General features: G+C 39.8%; 1 protein-coding gene across 2 annotated transcripts; it reads right to left on the bottom strand.

Moving 5' to 3' along the window:
- Window positions 1-1,198: 1,198 nt before the first annotated feature.
- LOC129816357 (chondroitin sulfate synthase 2-like) lies at window positions 1,199-17,220 on the bottom strand. 2 transcript variants are annotated; one of them, XM_055870758.1, is made up of 4 exons: window positions 16,495-17,220; window positions 14,288-14,852; window positions 8,790-8,972; window positions 1,199-8,036 (listed from the first exon to the last, which is right to left on the bottom strand). In XM_055870758.1, the coding sequence occupies exons 1-4, from the start codon at window positions 16,782-16,784 to the stop codon at window positions 6,774-6,776; spliced, it is 2,301 nt and encodes a 766-aa protein (XP_055726733.1). In that variant the 5' UTR covers window positions 16,785-17,220; the 3' UTR covers window positions 1,199-6,773. The 2 variants fall into 2 exon arrangements, with proteins under 2 accessions (XP_055726733.1, XP_055726734.1); XM_055870759.1 differs by having other exon boundaries at window positions 16,975-17,220.
- Window positions 17,221-21,015: the final 3,795 nt, after the last annotated feature.

Below are 21,015 nucleotides of genomic sequence, written 5' to 3'. Positions count from 1 at the left end.
CCTGAGGGTAGTATGTCATCTTCTATACATCTTCTATAGATACAATTTAGCATTTTTCACTGTTTCTTCCCAAACAAACTTAAAAGAATACTTTTGTCCTATAGACAAATTATTCTGAACAAAAATACTGTACACATGCAACGTGCAACAATTTCAACGATTTTACTGAGTTACAGTTCATATAAGGAAATCGGTCAATTGAAATAAATTAATCAGGCCCTAATCTATGGATTTCACATGACTGGGCAGGGGCACAACCATGGGTGGGCCTGGGAGGGCATAAGCATACCTACTGGGGAGCCAGGCCAAGCAAATCAGAATCAATTTTTCCCCACAAAAGGGCAATTATTACAGAAAGAAATACTACTCAGTTTCATCAGCTGTCTGGGTGGCTGGTCTCAGACGATCCTGCAGGTGAAGAAGCCAGATGTGGAGGTCCTGAGCTGGTGTGGTTACATGTGGTCTGTGGTGAGTTGGATATGCTGCAAAATTCTCTACAATTACGTTGGAGGCGGCTTATGGTAGAGAAATTAACATAAAATTCTCTGACAATAGCTCTGGTGGATATTCCTGCAGTCAGCATGCCAATTGCACACTCCCTCAAAACTTGAGATATCTGTGGCATTGTGTTTGGACAAAACTGCACATTTTAGTGGCCTTTTATTGTCCCCAGCGCAAGGTGCACCTATGCAATGATCATGCTGTTTAATCATCTTCTTGTGATGCCACATCTGTCAAGTGGATGGATTATCTTGGCAAAGGAGAAATGCACACTAACAGGGATGTAAACAAAATTTTAGAGAAATAACCTTTTTGTGCGTATGGAAAATTTCAGGGATCTTTTACTTCAGCTCATGAAACATGGGACTAACACTTTACATGTTGCATTTATAATTTTGTTCAGTATAAATAGGAAGGATAAGATATACAGAATATACCAAATATAATATAGTGTATTGGCTTAGAAACTTGTGCAGTTTTAAACATATCATAAGTAACTTGGTCTTTCACATGTTTGATAAACATCCGACATTTGACCATGGCTGAATGATTGTGCTCTTTTGCTGACGCCTAAAGGACAACATTAGCTTTGCTGACTCCACTGCCTCCCAAATGTAATGCCCCGCTCACCATTTCTACTGTACAAGCTAGTTCATTACCAAACCACACATTTTAAAAAAGGAACTAAGACAAAATGTTCCCACTTTAGTTCTTTATTTCATCATTACAATAATTCACAGTTCATTGAGGATTTCAGTATACCATTGATTATTGTATCTACACAATAATGATGTACTCAGAAATATGACATGCAAAATGTTTGTAACAGAAGATTTACCAATGATTATTTCATTTTCCATTTGTAGGTAGAAAATGTTCTGCGGTTGCTTGTTTTGTAACGGATATCCTATAGACGGGGGAAAAACATCATTTACCGTTTGTGCTGTACACAGGACCTTTTAATATAGGTCTGGACAGACTTGGGTCAGCTGCTTTACGGGGAGGATATGGATTGAATTTCCAAGTGGTCACTGTTTCTCAATTAGATGAATAATGAGTTAGGTTAACACTACCGTTAGAAACATACTATAGTACACTGGACACTTCAAATAAACTGAATCCAATACTTGCACTGGTAGTAAACAGAGAATAGTCAACCGTGAAAAATGCAAAGCAGGAAATGTCGATTACGCCATCGCCTCGCCTAAACAAAGCAAATAACTGAAGATTTGTCGTAACAATTAGAAGACATATCATGGCATTGTTGAATACTCCTTCCAGATTGGCTCAAAGGGCATTCTAGAGTGGGCATTATTTGCCTTTATAAACTGGGTGGTTCGAGCCCGAAATGCCGATTGGCTGACAGCCGTGGTATATCACGTGTATGACAAAACATTTATTTTTAATGCTCTAATGACGTTGGTAACCAGTTTATAATAGCAATAAGGCACCTCGGGTGTTTGTGGTATATGGCCAATATACCACAGCTAAGGTCTGTATCCAGGCACTCCACAAGCCATGGTATATTGGCCATATAACACACCCCCTCATGACTTATTGCTTAAATAACACATGCTATATTTGCACGGTAGAATTCAATGGCTATAGCTCATTTTTACATGTTTTTTTAGTTGCTTTTGAAAGCAAAAGTCAAATTTAAAACAGTATTGGTATTGTTGAATTCGATTTTCATAATAACAAGCTAGGCCTGATTGGTTTGGTTAGCTAAACTAGCAAGTCTGTTTGGTGACCATGGCAACTAGCCATCTAGTAAACTTGCTAGCTACTTCAGTGGATGTTGAACACATTTCTACAGGCAAATTAACACATTTCTAGTGGCAAATGTGTTAAATTATAGCCATGGTATAAAAGGGATAATCAACTCGGGGCTCTATGCATTCTCTGGAAAATAATGCGACTCCGTGGAAGGTCACACCTTCCACGTTGTTCATTATTTTTCATAGAACGCATAGCCCCTCGTGGATTATCCCTTACATATTATATTTACACACATCAGATACAAGGGAAACAATGGAAATCTCTATTTGAGCTTCATCATTCTGAATTTGCATAATGTATTATAATCTCAAATGGTCTCTAGCAAAATAGACATGCATATGAAGCATTTTGGATGCAATTACAAAACATCTTGGAAAATCATATACGGTGCTTCCAGAAAGTATTCATACCCCTTTAATTATTCCACATTTTCTTGTGTTAGACTGAATTCAAAATTAAATAATTTATTTGAAATGAAATACAGAAATATCTCAATTACATAAGTATTCACACCCCTGAGTCAATACTTTGTAGAAGCGCCTTTGGCAGTGATTACAACTGCGAGTCTTTCTGGATAAGTCTCTAAGAGCTTTCCACACCTGGATTTTGCAACATTTTTCCATTATTCTTTTCAAAATTCTTCAAGATCTGTCAAATTGGTTGTTGATCATTGCTAGACAACAATTTTCATTGTTAAATCTACTTTTTTTGGTTGTCTTAAGTAAATAAACTAACTCGGCAACTAAGGAACATTCCCTGTCTTGTTGGTAAGCAACTTCAGCGTAAATTTGGCCTTGTGTTTTAGGTTATTGTCCTGCTGAAAGGTGAATTAATCTCCCGGTGTCAGGTGGAAAGCAGACTGAACCAGGTTTTCCTCTAGGATTTTGCCTGTACTTCGCTCCATTCCGTTTCTTTTTTATCCAGAAAAACTCCCCAGTCCTTAACAATTACAAGCATACCCATAACATGATGCAGCCACCACTATGCTTGAAAATATGGATGGTGGTACTCAATAAGGTGTTTTATTGGATTTGCCCTAAACATGACTCTTTGTATTCAGGACAAAAAGTGAATTGCTTTGCCACATTTTTTGTAGTATTTTGTAGGCACAATGGACAGTTTCAACATCTCGTCCCGTGTTTTATGATTCTTAGTGCCATATTACAAACAGGATGCCTGTTTTGAAATAGTTTTTCTATACAGGCTTCCTTTTCACTCAATTAGGCTAGTATTATGGAGTAACTACATTGTTGATCCATCCTCAGTGTTTTCCTATCACAGCCATTTTAAATTCACCATTGGCTTCATGGTGAAATCCCTTAGGAGTTTCCTTCCTCTCCAGCAACTGAGTTAGGAAGGACGGCTGTATCTTTCGAGTGACTGGCTGTATTGATAAACCATCCAAAGTGTAATTAGCGAGGCATTGGAAAACCTCCCACATCTTTGTGGTTGAATCTGTGTTTGAAATTCACTACTCGACTGAGGGAAGTTACATATAATTAATTGTATGTGTGGGGTACAGAGATGAGGTAGAATTCAAAAATAATGTTTAACACTATTATTGCACACAGAATGAGTCCATGCAACCTATGTGATTCGTTAAGCACATTTTTACTTCTGAACTTATTTATGCTTGCCATAACAAAGGGGTTGAATACTTATTGACTTTTCATTCCTTTCTAAAATGTTCTACAAACCAAAGTCCACGTTGACATTATGGGGTATTGTGTGTAGATCAGTTACACAAAAGTAAAAGGGTGTGAATACTTTCTGAAGGCACTGTACATGTAAAATCTAGATTTACAAGGGTTGGTTGTTTCTTTTCAGTATGTATTCATTTCATGATAGATTCAGTGTCCATAGTGTTTCTTTCAGTATAATACAATACAAATCAAATCTTTAAAATGTAGTGTATTCATTTATACACAATACAGTAATATCAGTTAAGTCTTAAAAGGTACTGTAGACTCAGTGAAAGGACATAGATGCACAAAGTCAACAACATAGTGGGTCAACTTCCGCAAAAAAATAAGAGCGTTGAAGCGCAAGGCTAAACTTGTCAGTCGTTTCGGTCCCGTACCAACCCATACACATGCGCAGACACTGTGTGTGACTGTATGAGAACGAAGTCTTGCGTCTCATCGCAACATCTGCGCTGCTGCTCGTTGCAACGTCACTTCACTGTCTACCTTTAATGTAGGCCATGTCACATTCAGTGTTACAAAGGATATTGGCTTGGTATAAGCTTTATAAATATAACTTTAGAACATATTCTCAATTTGCAACACGTCAAACAAATATAATCCCGGTCCTTGAATGGACAGTTATAATTTGTTCATATATAAATATAATCTATACAGTATTGCACATATTTTACTTCTCAGGTTACTGGTACCTGCTGCACCCACTCAAAAGGCCTCTGTTTGCACAATACTGAGTGGAAATTGCAGTGTACAGCTATTTGCTTGCTGCCAAACTATTACATATTGAGGGCTACAATGTGGTACCATGTAAATGTATATATACAATAATTATAATAATAATAGTGATTATTATTATAACTTGGCGGAAATGTTGCAGGGAAATGTCAATATCAATGGGATTTCAAACTATGTACAGTTGAAGTCGGAAGTTTACATACACTTTTACAACCACTCCACAAATTTCTTAAACTATAGTTTTGCCAAGTTTGTTAGGACATCTACTTTGTGCATGACAAGTCATTTTTCCAACAATTGTATACAGGCAGATTTTTTCACTTATAACTCACTGTATCACAATTCCAGTGGGTCAGAAGTTTACATACACTAAGTTGACTGTGCCTTTAAACAGCGTGGAAAATTCCAGAAAATGATGCCATGGCTTTAGAAGCTTCTGATAGGCTAACTGACATAAGTTGAGTCAATTGGAGGTGTACCTGTGGATGTATTTCAAGGCCTACCTTCAAACTCAGTGCCTCTTTGCTTGGCATCATGGGAAAATTAAAAGAAATCAGCCAAGACTTCAGAAAAAAATGTGTAGACCTTCACAAGCCAGGTCGTGCTCCAAAACTGCCATACAACCGCATGACTACGGTTTTACTGCTCCAAAAACGCCATAAAAAAGACGTTTGACCCAAGTTAAACAATTTATAGGCAATGCTACCAAATACTAATTGAGTGTTGTAAACTTCTGACCCACTGGGAATGTGATGAAAGAAATAAAAGCTGAAATGAATCAATCTCTACTATTATTCTGACATTTCACATTCATAAAATAAAGTGGTGATCCTAACTGATGTAAGACAGGGAATTTTTACTAGGACAAAATGTCAGGAATTGTGAAAAACTGAGTTTAAATGTATTTGGCTCAGGTGTATGTAAACTTCGGACTTCAACTGTATGTCTTCAGGTATATTCTGATGCAATAGAAATGTAATAACATTCATGTTACAACGTTGACGACCAATGTATACATTACAAACCACAATCCTGATTGTCCTCAATAACTACATTCTTAAATTCAACTGATTTCAAATTGCTACTTTAATTTACTGAGATCACATTTGAGTGTGTAACATACTGAAACCATCAACTTATGTGAACTAGTCCAGTCACAAAGTTGGCCTCAGTTATTTTCAAGGACTCTCCAGCAATATGGTCAGAGAAACATACAGTATCTAACCGTGTATTCAGAGGGGAGAAATGTTTAGAGTGTTGCAGATAGAAATGTAACAGATAAAGATGACATGATTTCCTATTCTAAATAACAGACAATCATATGTTTTTTTTCTTCAAGAATGTGTAATGCTGCAGCCTCCTAAAGAGACCCTACAGGCTAGTTTTCTACCCCACCTATGGTGCCCTACAGTACCGACACATTATTGTCCAATCCTCTTAGCCTAACAGTAATCTCATGCTGCATCTGATTACGTCAGTACCATAAAGCTTTCATCCGTTTAACATCTTTGAGTAGAGTGAATCTATATTTCAGATGCCAGCTTACACATTAAAATATGAAATGTGTAGTGTGGAAATATGAGGCCTCAAAATATTGATAAATGAATACATGTAAATCTACTTTTTTTGCTTGATATGACAATGGACATGAAAATACAAGAGGACCGACAGACATTAAAAAAGGCACACATATTGAGATGTGCTTTAGTAGTGATTACTAAACTGCAAAGGACCAAGTATCAAAAGCTGTGCAGGTTTAAAGCCATACCCTTGAGAGCAACATCAAATGTATGTAGAACTTTTCTAATATATAAAAAAATATTGATATAGGCATCCCTGCATGACCACCAAATCAAAGGTTTAAAATACTTTCAATGTTCAAAACAAACCTATTTGGTTCCAGCAGGGTTTTTTGTATTCAGTAAAAAAACTAAATATTTTAGGAATGTACTGCATTAGTTTTAAAACAGACATGCACACATTCACACGCACGCAAACATACATACACACACAATCACACACACATTCTAGGTGAAGTTTCTAAGAGGGGCGTGATCAAGTGCTATTTCCTTGCTCTTGTTCAAATAACAGCATGGCGAGCTGGGAACGGGCTCCCAGGCCATCCAGGTTGCTCTGGACACACCTGTGGTAGATGTCCTCACTTAGCCGAGGGTTACAGGCCTGGTAGCGGTACTTCTGGTGCAAGGCTGGCTCCACAGCCCTGAACACATGCAGGGTTGAGTACCTGACAAACATATCGTAGATATCCAAGGTCTCCAGGATCTCCTCGTTCTCCTGCACGTCGGAGGCCATGCGCGTGCGCGTCGCCATGTAGTCAGTGTTATAGAAGCACGCCTCCTCGAACGAACTGCGGTCAAAGTGTCCGGCGTCCTTGACCAGGTCTACTGCAGGTGGGGGCTCCTGGTTGTGGAAGGCGATGTCTGGGTTGTAGTCCTGGAAGTGGATTGGGAAGAACACCTGCCAGTTGTTGATGGAGTTCATGCGACAACGGTTGAGGAACTCAGAGTTGACGTTGGTGTTGACGTTCGCGATGAAGAACAGAGTGTCTACTGGGTGCTTCTTCGAGATGATGTCCATGAATTTGATTTGAGAGGGGGTTTCGGTCTTGACACTTATCCACGGGATCTTCACTGTTGGATACTTGCGTTCATAGGCATTGATCTGGGTTTTAACACTGGCGAAGATGTCATTCTGGTTGACCTGCTGGGCCTCGAATGGGTCGTAGATGAACAGGAAAGTCAAAATGGCGTTTTCACTGGTCTCAAACGAATTTGCGGCAAACACTTCAAGAAAATGGTTGACGTAATCTCGATCCTGAACGTTCAGCGGTAAGATGATGTGAACTCTGGTGGCCTCTGTGACATAAGGCATGGGGATGATCTCGATGCGACTCAGGGGACGCACCAGGTGGACCCTCTTGGTGATGGAGCGACTGTGGCCTTTCTGGTTGACTACCTCCAGCTGCAGGTCCAGGGTGTACTCCATGCCCCGAGTGGGGTCGAAGCGCCGGTAGCCGTTGATCAGCTGCTGCTTCTTCAAGTGGAGGACAGGCTTGTACTTCTTGTTCAGCTCCCCCATGGCTATCTCGATGACGTCGGCCACGTCCAAACGATCAATACCGCGCAGTTCACACTTGGGGAAGCCGTCGATGCACGAATACACCTGTTCCTCTGTGAAGTAGTCCCATCGAAGGACCTCGAACCGAGACTTGGGCTCAAAGGGAGGATTGATCCCAATGGGCCACTGGGCGCTACGGTTGCCATCATAAGCCACTTCACTCACATTCTTTATCTCCGTCTGTGGATACAGATGTAAAGAAATAAAATACATCTGTAAAGTCAAAACCTGACAGTGAGTATGTTTACATGCACACTAATAACTTGATATTAAACTGATTATGGCAACAGGCCGAGTATGGCATTAGTCATGTAAACCCCTTACTCTGCTTATCTTAATCGGCGTACGGTCATAATTGAAGTAAGCACACGCCGATTAAAACACCTGGTATTTGATCTGGTGCATGTGCATAAACAACACACGCTTCCTTCTTTCCCGCGAGTGAAGTGAGTTCGGAAAAACTGAAAGTATGGATCTTAGAAATAGTTCTCACATACAAACGTTATATATCCAAACTCGGAATCAAATAGGATTGGTCGCTAGAGGGTCGCATGATTTTGAATGCCGATTTTCTGCATTTATCAAATGATTTCAGATGTGCCCTTGTAAACAGGATTATTATGGAAATAGTTATTCTTGCAAAGCATGTAAATAATTAAAAATCAAACTATTATATTAAATCTGACTATTCACAATATTCGATTATCACAATAATTGTGTGCATGTAACTATACTAGTGATACTGCATGGCTACAATTAAAAGCTGGTTATGTTCAACCAAGACAGCTGAGTCATTCACAAAACAAACAGTGTCCTGAAATAAATAAGCCTTCAGCGCTTGATGTTCAATTAAAACAGACAGGGAGACAGACTGCAGTCAGTGTTCACTGAACAGAGGATGTTTTGTGGTGTTCAGGTTTAGACTGTTTTTACCTGCAGCTTCTTAATCTCATCGTATGTCCTCTGCAGTTCGATCTCAGTGAAGTGCTCGTGTACTCTGTACATCTGCTCAGGGTCAGACACCGGGTGGACAGTGAAGGCATTTTTAAACTGCATATTGTCCTCCTTACTCGGATCTGAGTTCTTGCCCATCTCGTAATGGTAGTACTGCAGCCCCTGAAAACAAAGATCGACATACATTTAGCAAAGTGGGAATTGGGTGAAAACAAAAAGACTGAGTTATACATTTTTGGGCTGTATTTCAACAAACCTAATGCAATGTAAATCTTAGTGCTGGCGGTAGCGCTAATGGTCTAGGGGTGTGTCAGAAATATTTTAGCTATTTTCACAGTTGGAATTATGGGCGCAGTAGCTGGCGGTGGCGAGAAAGGGCTGGGTTTTGATTCATAAATAAGTTGTAGGTGTGTTGAGGCCAATCAGAACATGCTCCTGGGCTAAATATGTGGTTGCTTCAAGTTGTGTATATTTCCGGTCTTATGTCTTGCATTGTCATCAACTTCAATTTGAATGTTAGTCCGTTATAGCCTAGTTTGTTAAATAGCCTACAGAACATTTTTTAATGTAGGCCTATCCTATTTTTGCTAAATATCTTGAGCATGTTTGCAGTCCACATTGTTCTATGTAATTGCAAGAGTTCAACATTGTTTAACATAGCATTCACACCGATATAGGGGCTAGGCCTATGTAAATTACATTATTTCTGCCATGTCTGAGCCATGGACATGCCAAACGCTGTATATAAACAAGATTAAAGTCACTATTGATACGGCTGATTTTCTTTTATAATAATCAAAACTAAAACAACTTGTTTTAAATAGGCTGTTAAAATATAGTACATACACCAGACAATGTAGATTATGGTAGGTTTTACGCACATCCATACTTTTCACAGGAGCCAATATAAAGAGAAAGGGGGAATGTCCACTCCGTTATAGGCTACTGCTCCTAAATATAATGATTTATAAAAAATCATGGAAGGATCATACAGATCGCATTTGCACTTCTCCAGGAATAGCAGACAGCTTCTAAATTGCATTGCATGTGAGCCATGGATGTTCTCAACCATAAAGCCAAGGATGGTGAATCATTCTAAAAAAGTTCAGGTTTTAATCAAATTAAATGGAAAACAAGCAATTGTTACAAGAAAATAACGTAAATGTTTCTAAATACGAGGGTCACCGGCATCATCTCATCTCTTGTTTCTGATGGCCATATGGACACTTGTACATGGAGGGGGTTTAAGGCACAATCAAAATAATAAAATGGGAGCTGGCTGAAATAATGATCAAAAGGTGATGTCTGCTCACTGTTTTTCTGCTCCCAAACTTGATCTTTTAATAAAGCTTTGGGGATTCACATTTATTTCAAAACAGTCTCACGAGCAAAATCCTTTGTCCATAGGCTGCTACTTGGCGAATGCATTGGGCAGGACCCCAAAAAAAACAGCCTTCATTGGGGTAGGGGATGCTATGTTTGGTTTTGAATCTAATTAAACTAAATGGGAAAGAACATTTTAATAATTTTAACCCCCTTTATCTCCCAAATTTCATGATTACGATCTTGTCTCATCGCTGCGACTCCCCAATGGGCTCAGGAGAGGCAAAGGTCATACATCCTATGAAACAAGACCCACCAAGCTTCTTAACACCCACTCGCTTAACCCGGAAGCCAGCTGCACCAATGTGTCGGAGTACTATTCAACTGACGACTGAAGTCAGCCTGCTGGCGCCCGGCCCCCACAAGGAGTCGCTAGAGCGTGATGAGACAAGTAAAGCCCCCCCAGCCAAACACTCCCCTAACCCGGATGACGCTGGGCCAATTGTGCACCGCCCTATGGGACTCCCGGTCAAACCCCAGGGTGTAGTTACGCCGCAACACTGCGATGCAGTGCCTTAGACCGCTGCGCCACTCGGGAGGCCAGTTGTTTATGTTTTAACCTTAACAAGGGCCCCAGGACCAGTGGAAGCAAAATAGCCCCATAACAGCAAAGATCCACCACCATATTTTACAGTAGGTGTGGGGTTCTTTTCTGCTCATGCATTCTCATTTCACGTAACAAAAGTGTTGTCACGATTCCAGAATTTTGACTTACTCTATACCATCATGATACTTGATACCAAAACAATACCACGGCAAAAAAGGCAAATTAGCAAAAGTCACAGACAAATAAAATCAGCTACTGCTCTGTTCAACCGTTAGGCATCTTTTGAGTTCAATATCATTACATTTGAAATATGAGATTGCCATGTCTGCATTAATGAGTCAATTATACACTAAAACTATTCGACTTTACTTTGACCAATCTAACTACTTCATAACATAATGGTAATCATTTATTTGGAGTGGTACATCTATATTGATAAAGTGTGTGAATCAAGACATAACCCAGGGCTATTATCAATACAGGTGAATGCATATTAAATAGGAGTGTGTGCATGCATTGGGTTTTTGAGCTTGTTTGCACTGATTTCATGGGGCTACAGATTACAAACAAACAATCGGTGTCCCTTCCATTTGGGACTTATTTTATTGTACTGATCAACAACATTTGCATAGAAGTAGAAATGTATTACTTTATAAAAAGTGCCCTCTCTCTCTGAAAGACCCAGTAATGACGTCATTCACAAGGCACATTTCCACAGTCAGTTGAGATCGGTGAGGGGAAGGATGTGACACAGACAAAAGTAGGCCATCTTTAGACGTGAGGGAGAAACGATTAACTGAATTAAAAGTGTTTGGTGTCAATCAGCTTTGAAATCAGCATAGTTTGATTATGGCTCGCATTATCATAAACAAAGTACTAGGGTAGTGAATTGATGTTTACTTCTGCTGTAAGCTAGCAAGGAAAGTTAGCCTAAAAAAAGCTGGAAGGTACCGGTATCTTCTTGCATTGTAAAGTGTTCTAGACTGTATGGACATTGTTTTGCGAACAGTAAATACGTTTCTACATATTGCATTATTCAAGTGTGTTAACTTCTATGCAGCATGAGTGGGGAGCTAAAATAATGTAGCCTAGACTCCCAGTGCTCACACTATATGGGCACATTGGCTGTGCTGCTAGACAGACAGACCTGATCCTCTCAATCAGTAAACGACATAATTGAAGAGTGCAGTCAGTAAGAACAGATGAAAGATATCAAGTATCTGGAAGGATTTTAGAAAAAAAGCTGTGTCGTTATCTTTGCAAGGTGGGGTATTGAAAACAAGGGTGTCAATCTTGACCACTACCTTTTTGATAAAAAAAGTATACGTTTTTAAACAAAACCATTCTCTGAGCAATTGTATTAGTATAAAATAATATAATTTCCCAATTTGTTTCGCATACAATATAGCTCAGTATTTGAATTATATATTTTATAAGGTCATTTTTGCTAACCTTTATCAAGGGTGTCAATAATTTTGGACCCCACAGTATTTCTGATCATTTAAGAATATTTCAGGTAATTTTTTCAAAGATCCCTTTTCCATCTGTTTGACCAGAAATCAAAACCCTTGCTTGGTTGAAAAAAGAATATGCCTTAATTAAAAAATATATATTTTGACTTAGCTGACAACAGATTTGACATGAACTTCTATGAACTTTACATGTTGGTTCTCATGGGTTCTTTTACCTGGACATGCCCTTATTAAAAAAACATTTTGAAATGGCTTCATAGGAAAAACACTGCTAGAATGTATGGTGTCAACAACTTAAGAGGAATCAGTGTACGAAATACACCTAAATGACCACAATAAGTAATAAGACTCCACTTAATCTAAAGCGACGGCCATTTAGGATAAACACAGTACGCACGTTAAGATGTTAACCAATTAGGAAGGGGTCGGAAGTAAAAGTGAATCCGATCTGATCAAGCTATTAAAAGAACAAAGAATTAAGTCGCATGAGTAGAGGTCACCGACCGACGGACTGTAAAATGTGTCAACTAAACATCTCAAGAATGGCAAAGATCTACAGAATATGCCACCGCAACACATAACTGAGGAACCTTTTTTTTTAATATGCTCTAAAGCAGTTCTTTGGAATGTGAGTCACACTTCCAAATAACACTCTCCCGTGTTTTTTCTTCTGACCTTTCCCCTACTTCTCCCTTCATAGATAGGTCGGTCCCTGCTGGAGTCGTGCTGGCCCTGAGGCATGATGGGCAACCGTGCAGCAGTGAAACAGGCCCTCTGTTTCTGTTCCACTACAGACTCTTAAACAACATGTTTTCCTGCTCAAATGCCAGACCACAGGAGAGAAAATGGTATAGAAGTTAACATACCACAGAAAAAGGTTAAGGCACACGCAAACTGTCTTGAATTAACTACTCGTTATGTAAAAAGGTTCTAAAATAGTATTGTTATAGAATGGGGTATTGTTGGAACAAATGCAGGTGTAATGTGAAAGGGCCACACTACGAGCCAAAAAGGTTAACATACACAAATAAATTAAATCAGTGTAGTTAGTTTAAAAGGTACACAGTCTTTAAACTGTCACTTGGACAAGCGGTGTGGATGTGACTGTGACAGGGCTCCACTGGGGCCCTGCCTGTCAGTGCAGAACAGGAGAACCAAAGCTCCCTTTCACAGCAGAGAGGACCATCGGGGGCCACAGTGTGACGAGAAAGACAGCCAGCCAGACAACTCTCTCTCTATAGAAAATGCAGTGTTAAAACACTGATGGATGTTATAACTATGTTATAGCACTACTATGGTGCAACATGCCTTATTCTATAGATATCACTATTATAATTTGTATTTATTTATTTCAAGACAAATGTGGTTTGGCAATAAAGTGTTTGAACATGAGGCTGGTGGATCTTAAAAGATGGATCTTATGTTGAGTATACCGTCGTCAATATTTACTATATTGTGTGTGTGTGTGTGTGTGTGTGTGTGTGTGTGTGTGTGTGTGTGTGTGTGTGTGTGTGTGTGTGTGTGTGTGTGTGTGTGTGTGTGTGTGTGTGTCAAGCTTCCACTGAGCAGGAACCAGCCTATTACACTAGCGGATTGAGTTACATGTTAGGGGGCAGCGTAAAGTTTATGAGGCCTCATAAAGTCCGTCTCTGTTTCATCTTTTTTGGGTGAGATGCCAGTGAATGACAGTTGACTTAGGGTTTCAATTCAGAGCACATCTGAGCCAAATGCATATGTAAAATACTTAAAATGTCCACTTTGTGACTATCCATTTGTTCTATTGTACTGGATGAACTAAATCAAGACCCGCTCAAGTATTTCACGTATGTATTCAACCCAGGTCTGGTATGTTGACACAAGAAACATTCACTTCCTGACTAACACTTGGGGCTTCTTTCTCAGACACAGATTAAGCCTAGTCATGGACTAAAAGACACTTTGAATAGAGAATCTCTATTATGAATGCATCTTAGTCTAGGACTAGGCCTAATCTCTTGGACAAAGGGATCATAAACCCATAAAACAGAATTCTCGCCATGGAACTTAATTGTACAAGACCATAATACATAACCTACCTCATGCTCATCCACACAGTTGGTGTTGGCATAATCAATGATGCATCTGCCCAGCCACTCGTCAGGCCTGGCACTCAGGATGTCATTCCTACAGTTCTCCAGGAACGGTTTGAGCCGGAGTAACAGGGTACGGGACAGAATGTATCCGAAACCACCGTAGCAGTACCTCCCCTCCATCTCCCCACCTATAAACTCCTCAGGGCTGCCCATGTAAAGCTCCCGGTCCATGCTCAGGTGAGACACCAGCTGTTTGATCCGGTCTGCCTCTGTGTAGGTGTCATCCTGGGCCAGATAGAACCAGTCATACTCATGGATATAGTGCTCCAAGATGTACTTGATGGTCTGGAACATGTTCCATATGAGCCGCTCGTCCCCATGGGTGACCACGAACATGCCGTGGGGCACTTTGCGGTTGCGCATGCCGGTGAAGAAGACCACAGTGTCCAGGTGTTGGCTGATGGTGCGGTTCACGGCCACTCCCATTGTGTTGATGGTGCTTTTGGATGTCAGGATCCCTACGAAGAGGCGCTCCCGGATCCCCAGCTCTGTACTGATGTACTTAGCCCTGGAAAACATACACATTCTCATGAAGTGATTGCAGCTATGTTCAATGTGAAAAGTTAAAGCTAGAGAAACAAGCATACAAAGACATAACATACAGAGTTATTGTCCATATATTCCTACATAGTACTGCAAATATACTAGTACTTCAATTGCAGCTCAGCATTTCAATGATTTAAGAATGAACTTTTAAAGTCTTCGTTCATCATGCGAAAGCAACCCTGTCATGCATGTTCTTATGCTCAACACTTGCCATCATTCACACAGTAGATAAGCCCATCAGTAATTGTTTTGCTATGGTTAATTGAAGTCAAGGTCCAGTGTTCTTCTGGGATTTGATTAAGGATTGTCTGTCTTTGAAACCTGGTCATCGGACAGAGTCCAAGATTGAAGAGTCCGTACGAGAGGAGGGCCCCAGCCCAGCAGCTCAAAGCTCTATCTCATGCAATGGAGCAACCCGTCTGTGTGATCATTTGAAATACACAAACACATCTACCCAGTACATCTCTTTTACTGGCTAGCTGTCCATGAGGAGTAGGGGCAAAATCTCCTAAAACCCCATGAAATGATTGAAAACAAAAAATATATGTTTTTATATGTTTTTTTATTTTTATTCAGATCAAACCAAATAGTGTTACACAGACACTGTTGTGAAGGTCATGATGAGAAAAGATCCTTGCATATTTTGTCTAATAAAATGTAGGCAGTTCTTCATGTTACAGGCTGAGCTAGTAGAGATGGGTCTCTTCAAGCTGTAGCCAAAGATAGACTCCAGCGGCAGAAGATTGTTACAGTCTTATGTCCCACCAGGGACCCAAAGGACTAAGTAAGTAAGTCATGTTACAGCACAGAATAAAGTTATAATAACATTGTATAGTAATAGTTACTCCTAAGCCATCATTATTTGCCCAAATACTGCTGAAAATAAATTCATGGTCGAGGGTACTACACCACAACAACTTGGCTGTGCATGCTACACAAGATTAGTCAAGCACATGGTACAATGTTCAATGCAAGCCATTCTCAGAGTATTCTTCCACATACAGTAGGTAGACGATATCAATAAAACTTTTCAATAGTTTGTTATGGACAAAAATACTGTGTATACTCTGGTAGCTGGAGACTGAATGCCACAGATAGGGTGAAGGATGTAAAATGAGTTCAACATTTCAGGAATGTTGGCCTTTCAAAGATTTTTTTGTTTTTGTGGGCACAATAAAAGCCTACTCCAATACTGACTGATTAATATTACATGTAATTGTGCTAATTGCCTACATAAAAAAAGCATATTGTTCATAAATTGCTATCTGATGTTGTTTAAGTGTGCTTGACATCTAATAGGTGTAGGAGTTAAAGATACTGCAAACCAATTGGAAAACGGATAAAGAAAGATGGGGAAACAACCATGCCTAATTAACCCAGGCTCACATACTGCCGAATGACAATTGGCAACATTGTAACGAGTTTTCACGGGAAAAGGGGCAACATATCTTATAGCCTAATATCCTTGCTGAAGATTTCGGGGCAATAATGGCACAGACATCACAGTCAACTGGCAAAACAAGATCTAGGCTACACTGTTGTAGCATGTTATAAATAATACATTTAATCTATTCCGGTTCAAACCATGATTTTTGAATCCTTACCGAAAAAGTTTATTTGGTTTGCTTTGTTGGACTGGTTTATATGGCACTATTCTTGGCTCAAAATCTTCCTCGGCGTCCACATCTTTGACCGTCGATATCGAATTGGGTCTCCTTGCTCCTTTTGAATTCCCATCTTGGGACAAACTTATTTCTTTACTCGCTTTCCCGTTGAGGAAACAAGACTCCTCCACCCAATTCACACTAAGTAAACTTAAGGTAAATCCCAAAGAAATACCGATAATAACCGGGCCGATCGGCCTCAGCAGAGAAATAAACATTGAGAATCTCATTCTCAACGTTGACTATGTAGGCCCTTTCTACAGCCTACACACCGCCCAATTTAGTCGCTTTGGATAATTATGTACATCAAACCAAATACAAAATATTAGTAGCTGACTATATTCAAAAATGCCATCCTTCGCTACTAAAAAGACGTAGGCCTATGTAGCCTCTTTCTTAAAATTAAAGCAGGATTCTTACGTGTCAATGATCTCTAGCTCCACCCCAATGAAACACAACCGCCAGATATGCATAAACGCATGCGTTTCCAGGACCCTTTCAGTATGCTACTGAATCACATCATTTGTTAAATAAAACCCATCAACCTCGCCCATGGCTAAATAGATCACAATACTGCGGCCTACATACATGTTGGTTTAAATAAAGAGCTATAGAAAAGAAAATCCTCTCTTCAGCTGAAAAGCCTATTAGAGGTGCGTTGTCCCACTAGAGGGCAACCTAGAGTCACATTCAATCAACCACAAAGTCCAGATTTGCGGGTTAAGACCAAACATATATATTTTTACTATAAAGTCATGGTTAATGTGTGAAATAAATCAAATATTTCGCTCCAAGACTGTTCATAAAAGAAGAAAGTTGTTTTTGACTTGACCTTGAAACCTTGGCCTAGTTTTAAGTAGGGCCTCAGGTGTCACCAAAATAAATATACAGTGCCTTCAGAAAGTATTCATACTCCTTGACTTATTCCACATTTTGTTGTGTTACAGCTTTGATTCAAAATATATATCTTTTTACACCCGTCTACACACAATACTCCATAATGACAAAGTGAAAACATGTTTTTAAAGATTTTTGCAGATTTATTGAAAATTAAATACAGAAATATCTCATTTAGATAAGTATTCACATTTTGCTATGACTCTCCAAATTGAACTCAGGTGCATCTTATTTATTTTTGATCGTCCTTGAGAGGCTGGTGGGAGGAGCTATAGGAGGACGGGCTCATTGTAATGGCTGGAATGGAATGAATGGAAAGGATCTAACACATCAAACGTATGGAAACCACATGTTTGACTCCGTTATTGTCTATTCCATTCCAGCCATTACAACGAGCCTGTACTCCTATAGCTCCTCCCACCAGCCTCCACTGCTTGAGATGTCACTACAACATGATGGGAGTCCGTCCATCTGTGGCAAATTCAATTGTTTGGACATGTGCATGTGCACAGTTGACAGTGCATGTAAGAGCAGAAACTCTTACATGCAAGGAATTGTCTGTAGAGCTCATAGATATAATTGTGATGTGTTTTCAGACCCCTTGACTTTTCCCACATTTTCTTATGTTAGTTACAGCCTCATTCTAAAATGGATTAATAAAAAATTTACAATCTACACACAATACCACATAACGACAAAGCGAAAACAGGTTTTTAGACATTTCTGACACCTTGCTATGAGACTCGAAATTGAGCCCAGGTGCATCCTAGTTCCATTGATCATCCTTGAGATGTTTCTACAACTTCATTGGAGTCCACCTGTGGTAAATTCTATTGATTGGGCATGATTTGGAAAGGCACACACCTGTCTATATAAGGTCCCACAGTTGACAGTTCATGTCAGGGCAAAAAACTAGCCATGATGTTGAAGGAATTGTCTGTAGAGCTCTGAGACAGGATTGTGTCGGGGCACAGATCTGGGGAAGGGTACCAAAAATGTCTGCAGCATCGAAGGTCCCCAAGAACACAGCGGCCTCCATCGTTCTTAAATTAAAAAGTCTGGAACCACCAAGACTCTTCCTAGAGCTGGCCGCCCGGCCAAACAGAACAATCAGGGGAGAAGGGCCTTGGTCAGGGAGAGGACCAAGAACCCGATGGTCATTCTGACAGAGCTCCATAGTTCCTCTGTGGAGATGGGAGAACCTTCCAGAAGGACAACCATCTCTGCAGCACTCCACCAATCATGCCTTTATGGTAGTGTGGCCAGACGGAAGCAACTCCTCAGTAAAAGGCACATGACACTCCACTTTGCCAAAAGGCAGCTAAAGGACTCTCAGACCATGAGAAAGAAGATTATCTGGTCTGATGAAACTATTTGATTGAACTATTAGTCAGGATTGAGGGAAAGCAAAGTACAGAGAGATCCTTGATGAAAACCTGCTCCAGAGAGCTCAGGACCTCAGACTAGGGCGACGCTCCCCATCCAACCTGACAGAGCTTGAGAGGATCTGCAGAGAAGAATGGGAGAAACTCCCCCAAATACAGGTGTGCCAAGTTGTAGCATCATACTCAAGAAGACTCGAGGCTGTAATCGCTGCCAAAGGTGCTTCAACAAAGTACTGAGTAAAGGGTCTGAATACTTATTTAATGTGATATTTCATTTTTTTTATATACATTTGCCAAAAACCTGTTCTTGCATTGTCATTATGGAATATTGTGTGTAGATTGATGAGGGGGAAAAAACTATTTATTCCATTTTAGAATAAGGTTGTAACGTAACAAAATGTGGAAAAAGTCAAGGGGTCTGAATACTTTCCAAATGCACTGTATATCTGGGGAAGGGTATAAAACAATTTATTGAGTGTTGAAAGTTTCCAAGAGCATAGTGGGCTCCATCATTGGGAAATCGAAAAAAATATGGAACTACCCAGACTCTGCCTAGAGCTGGTGGTCCGATACAGACATACCCAAGTTCATTTATGGCTGTAATCACCGCCAAAGGTGCTTCTACAAAGTATTGACTAAGGGGTGTGAATGCTTATGTCAATATATTTCTGTATTTCATTTTCAATAAATTTGCAAACATTTCTTAAAACATGTTTTCACTTTGTCATTATGGGGTATTGTTTGCAGATGGGTGAGAAAAAATATATTTAATACATTTTTAATTCAGGCCGTAACACAACAAATTGTGAAGCAAGTCAAGGGGTATGAATACTTTCTGGAGGCCTACAAATACTGACAAAAAAAACAAATATTGATTATATTATGTATCTTAATCTGTGTCTGAGAAACTGGCCCCACGAGGCTAAATAGAGGCAGCGGCAGAGACGCAACATTTTTTGCAAAAAATAAATATTTTTTTTTGGGGGGGGGGGGTGCATGTTTTGCATGTTATTTTTGCATTAATTTGTCACATCAGTTTGCAAGCAAAATAGCTGCATACAAACATGGTCTCTTTTTTGAGCCAAAATGCAGGGGTTTCAGCCTAGCTCAGTGCTTTCTGTGGTGGTGGGGCAGCCAGCGGATAATACAGAGTGCAGGGGTTGGTAATGTTCTCTAGTTGCGCTGTGATTGGCTCAATGTTCTGTCACTCATGGGGACACTACGTCACTGCCAAATCTAAGGCTAGAAAACTCAAGCCCCTTGGGTCCTGCCATAGAGTTACATTAGAAGTGCCCATCCAAGAAGGCGCAAGTTCATTGGCCACAGATAAAATGATGTCAAATGACATATCTACAGTAGCTTTGATTGGACTGATACTTTCAAAATCTTAGCTAGCAGTCATCATCATGAATCAAGTTGACAGTCTACTGGCAAATCCTTTTTAATCCTTTTCATACGAAGAGAAATTATAGATAAAACGTATCGGTGCTCATTGGCAATTGGACATAAACGTTACACAATAAGTTGGAAATCGCAAATTCGACAATGAGTGGTTTGGAAGGAATCAGTGGTTAACTGCAAGCATTGCAAACCAATCACTAGCCTGCTATTCAGTGGAGGCTGTGTGGTCCCAAGTCTGGGTTTAAGGTCTGGGTTCTATTTTCAAATGAAATCAAACTTTATTTGTCATATGCATCATATACAATGTGTCACGCCCTGACCGTAGAGAGCTTTTTATGTCTCTATTTTGGTTTGGTCAGGGTGTGATTTGGGTGGGCATTCTATGTTCATTTTCTATGTTTTGTAGTTCTTTGTGTTTGGCCAGGTGTGGTTCTCAATCAGAGGCAGCTGTCTATCGTTGTCTCTGATTGAGAACCATACTTAGGTAGGTTTTTCCCACATGGTTTTTGTGGGTAGTTATTTTATCTTTAGTGTTTTGCACCGTACAGGACTGTTTCGGTTTCATTTATTCTCTTGTTATTTTGTTATAGTGTTCTGTTCTAATAAATAAGCATGAACACTTACCATGCTGCGCTTTGGTCCGACTACTCTTCTTCAGACGACGAAAACCGTTAAACAATGTGTAGACCTTACTGTGAAATGCTTACTTACAAGCCCTTAACCAACAGTGCAGTTCAAGAAAGAGTTAAGAAAATATTTACCAAATAAACTAAAGTAA

The sequence above is a fragment of the Salvelinus fontinalis genome, chromosome 19 (assembly GCF_029448725.1).
Source record: "Salvelinus fontinalis isolate EN_2023a chromosome 19, ASM2944872v1, whole genome shotgun sequence".
Classification (NCBI taxonomy): domain Eukaryota; kingdom Metazoa; phylum Chordata; class Actinopteri; order Salmoniformes; family Salmonidae; genus Salvelinus; species Salvelinus fontinalis.
The sequence above is the reverse complement of the archived record's forward strand: the minus strand, read 5'-3'. Positions and strand labels throughout refer to the sequence as shown.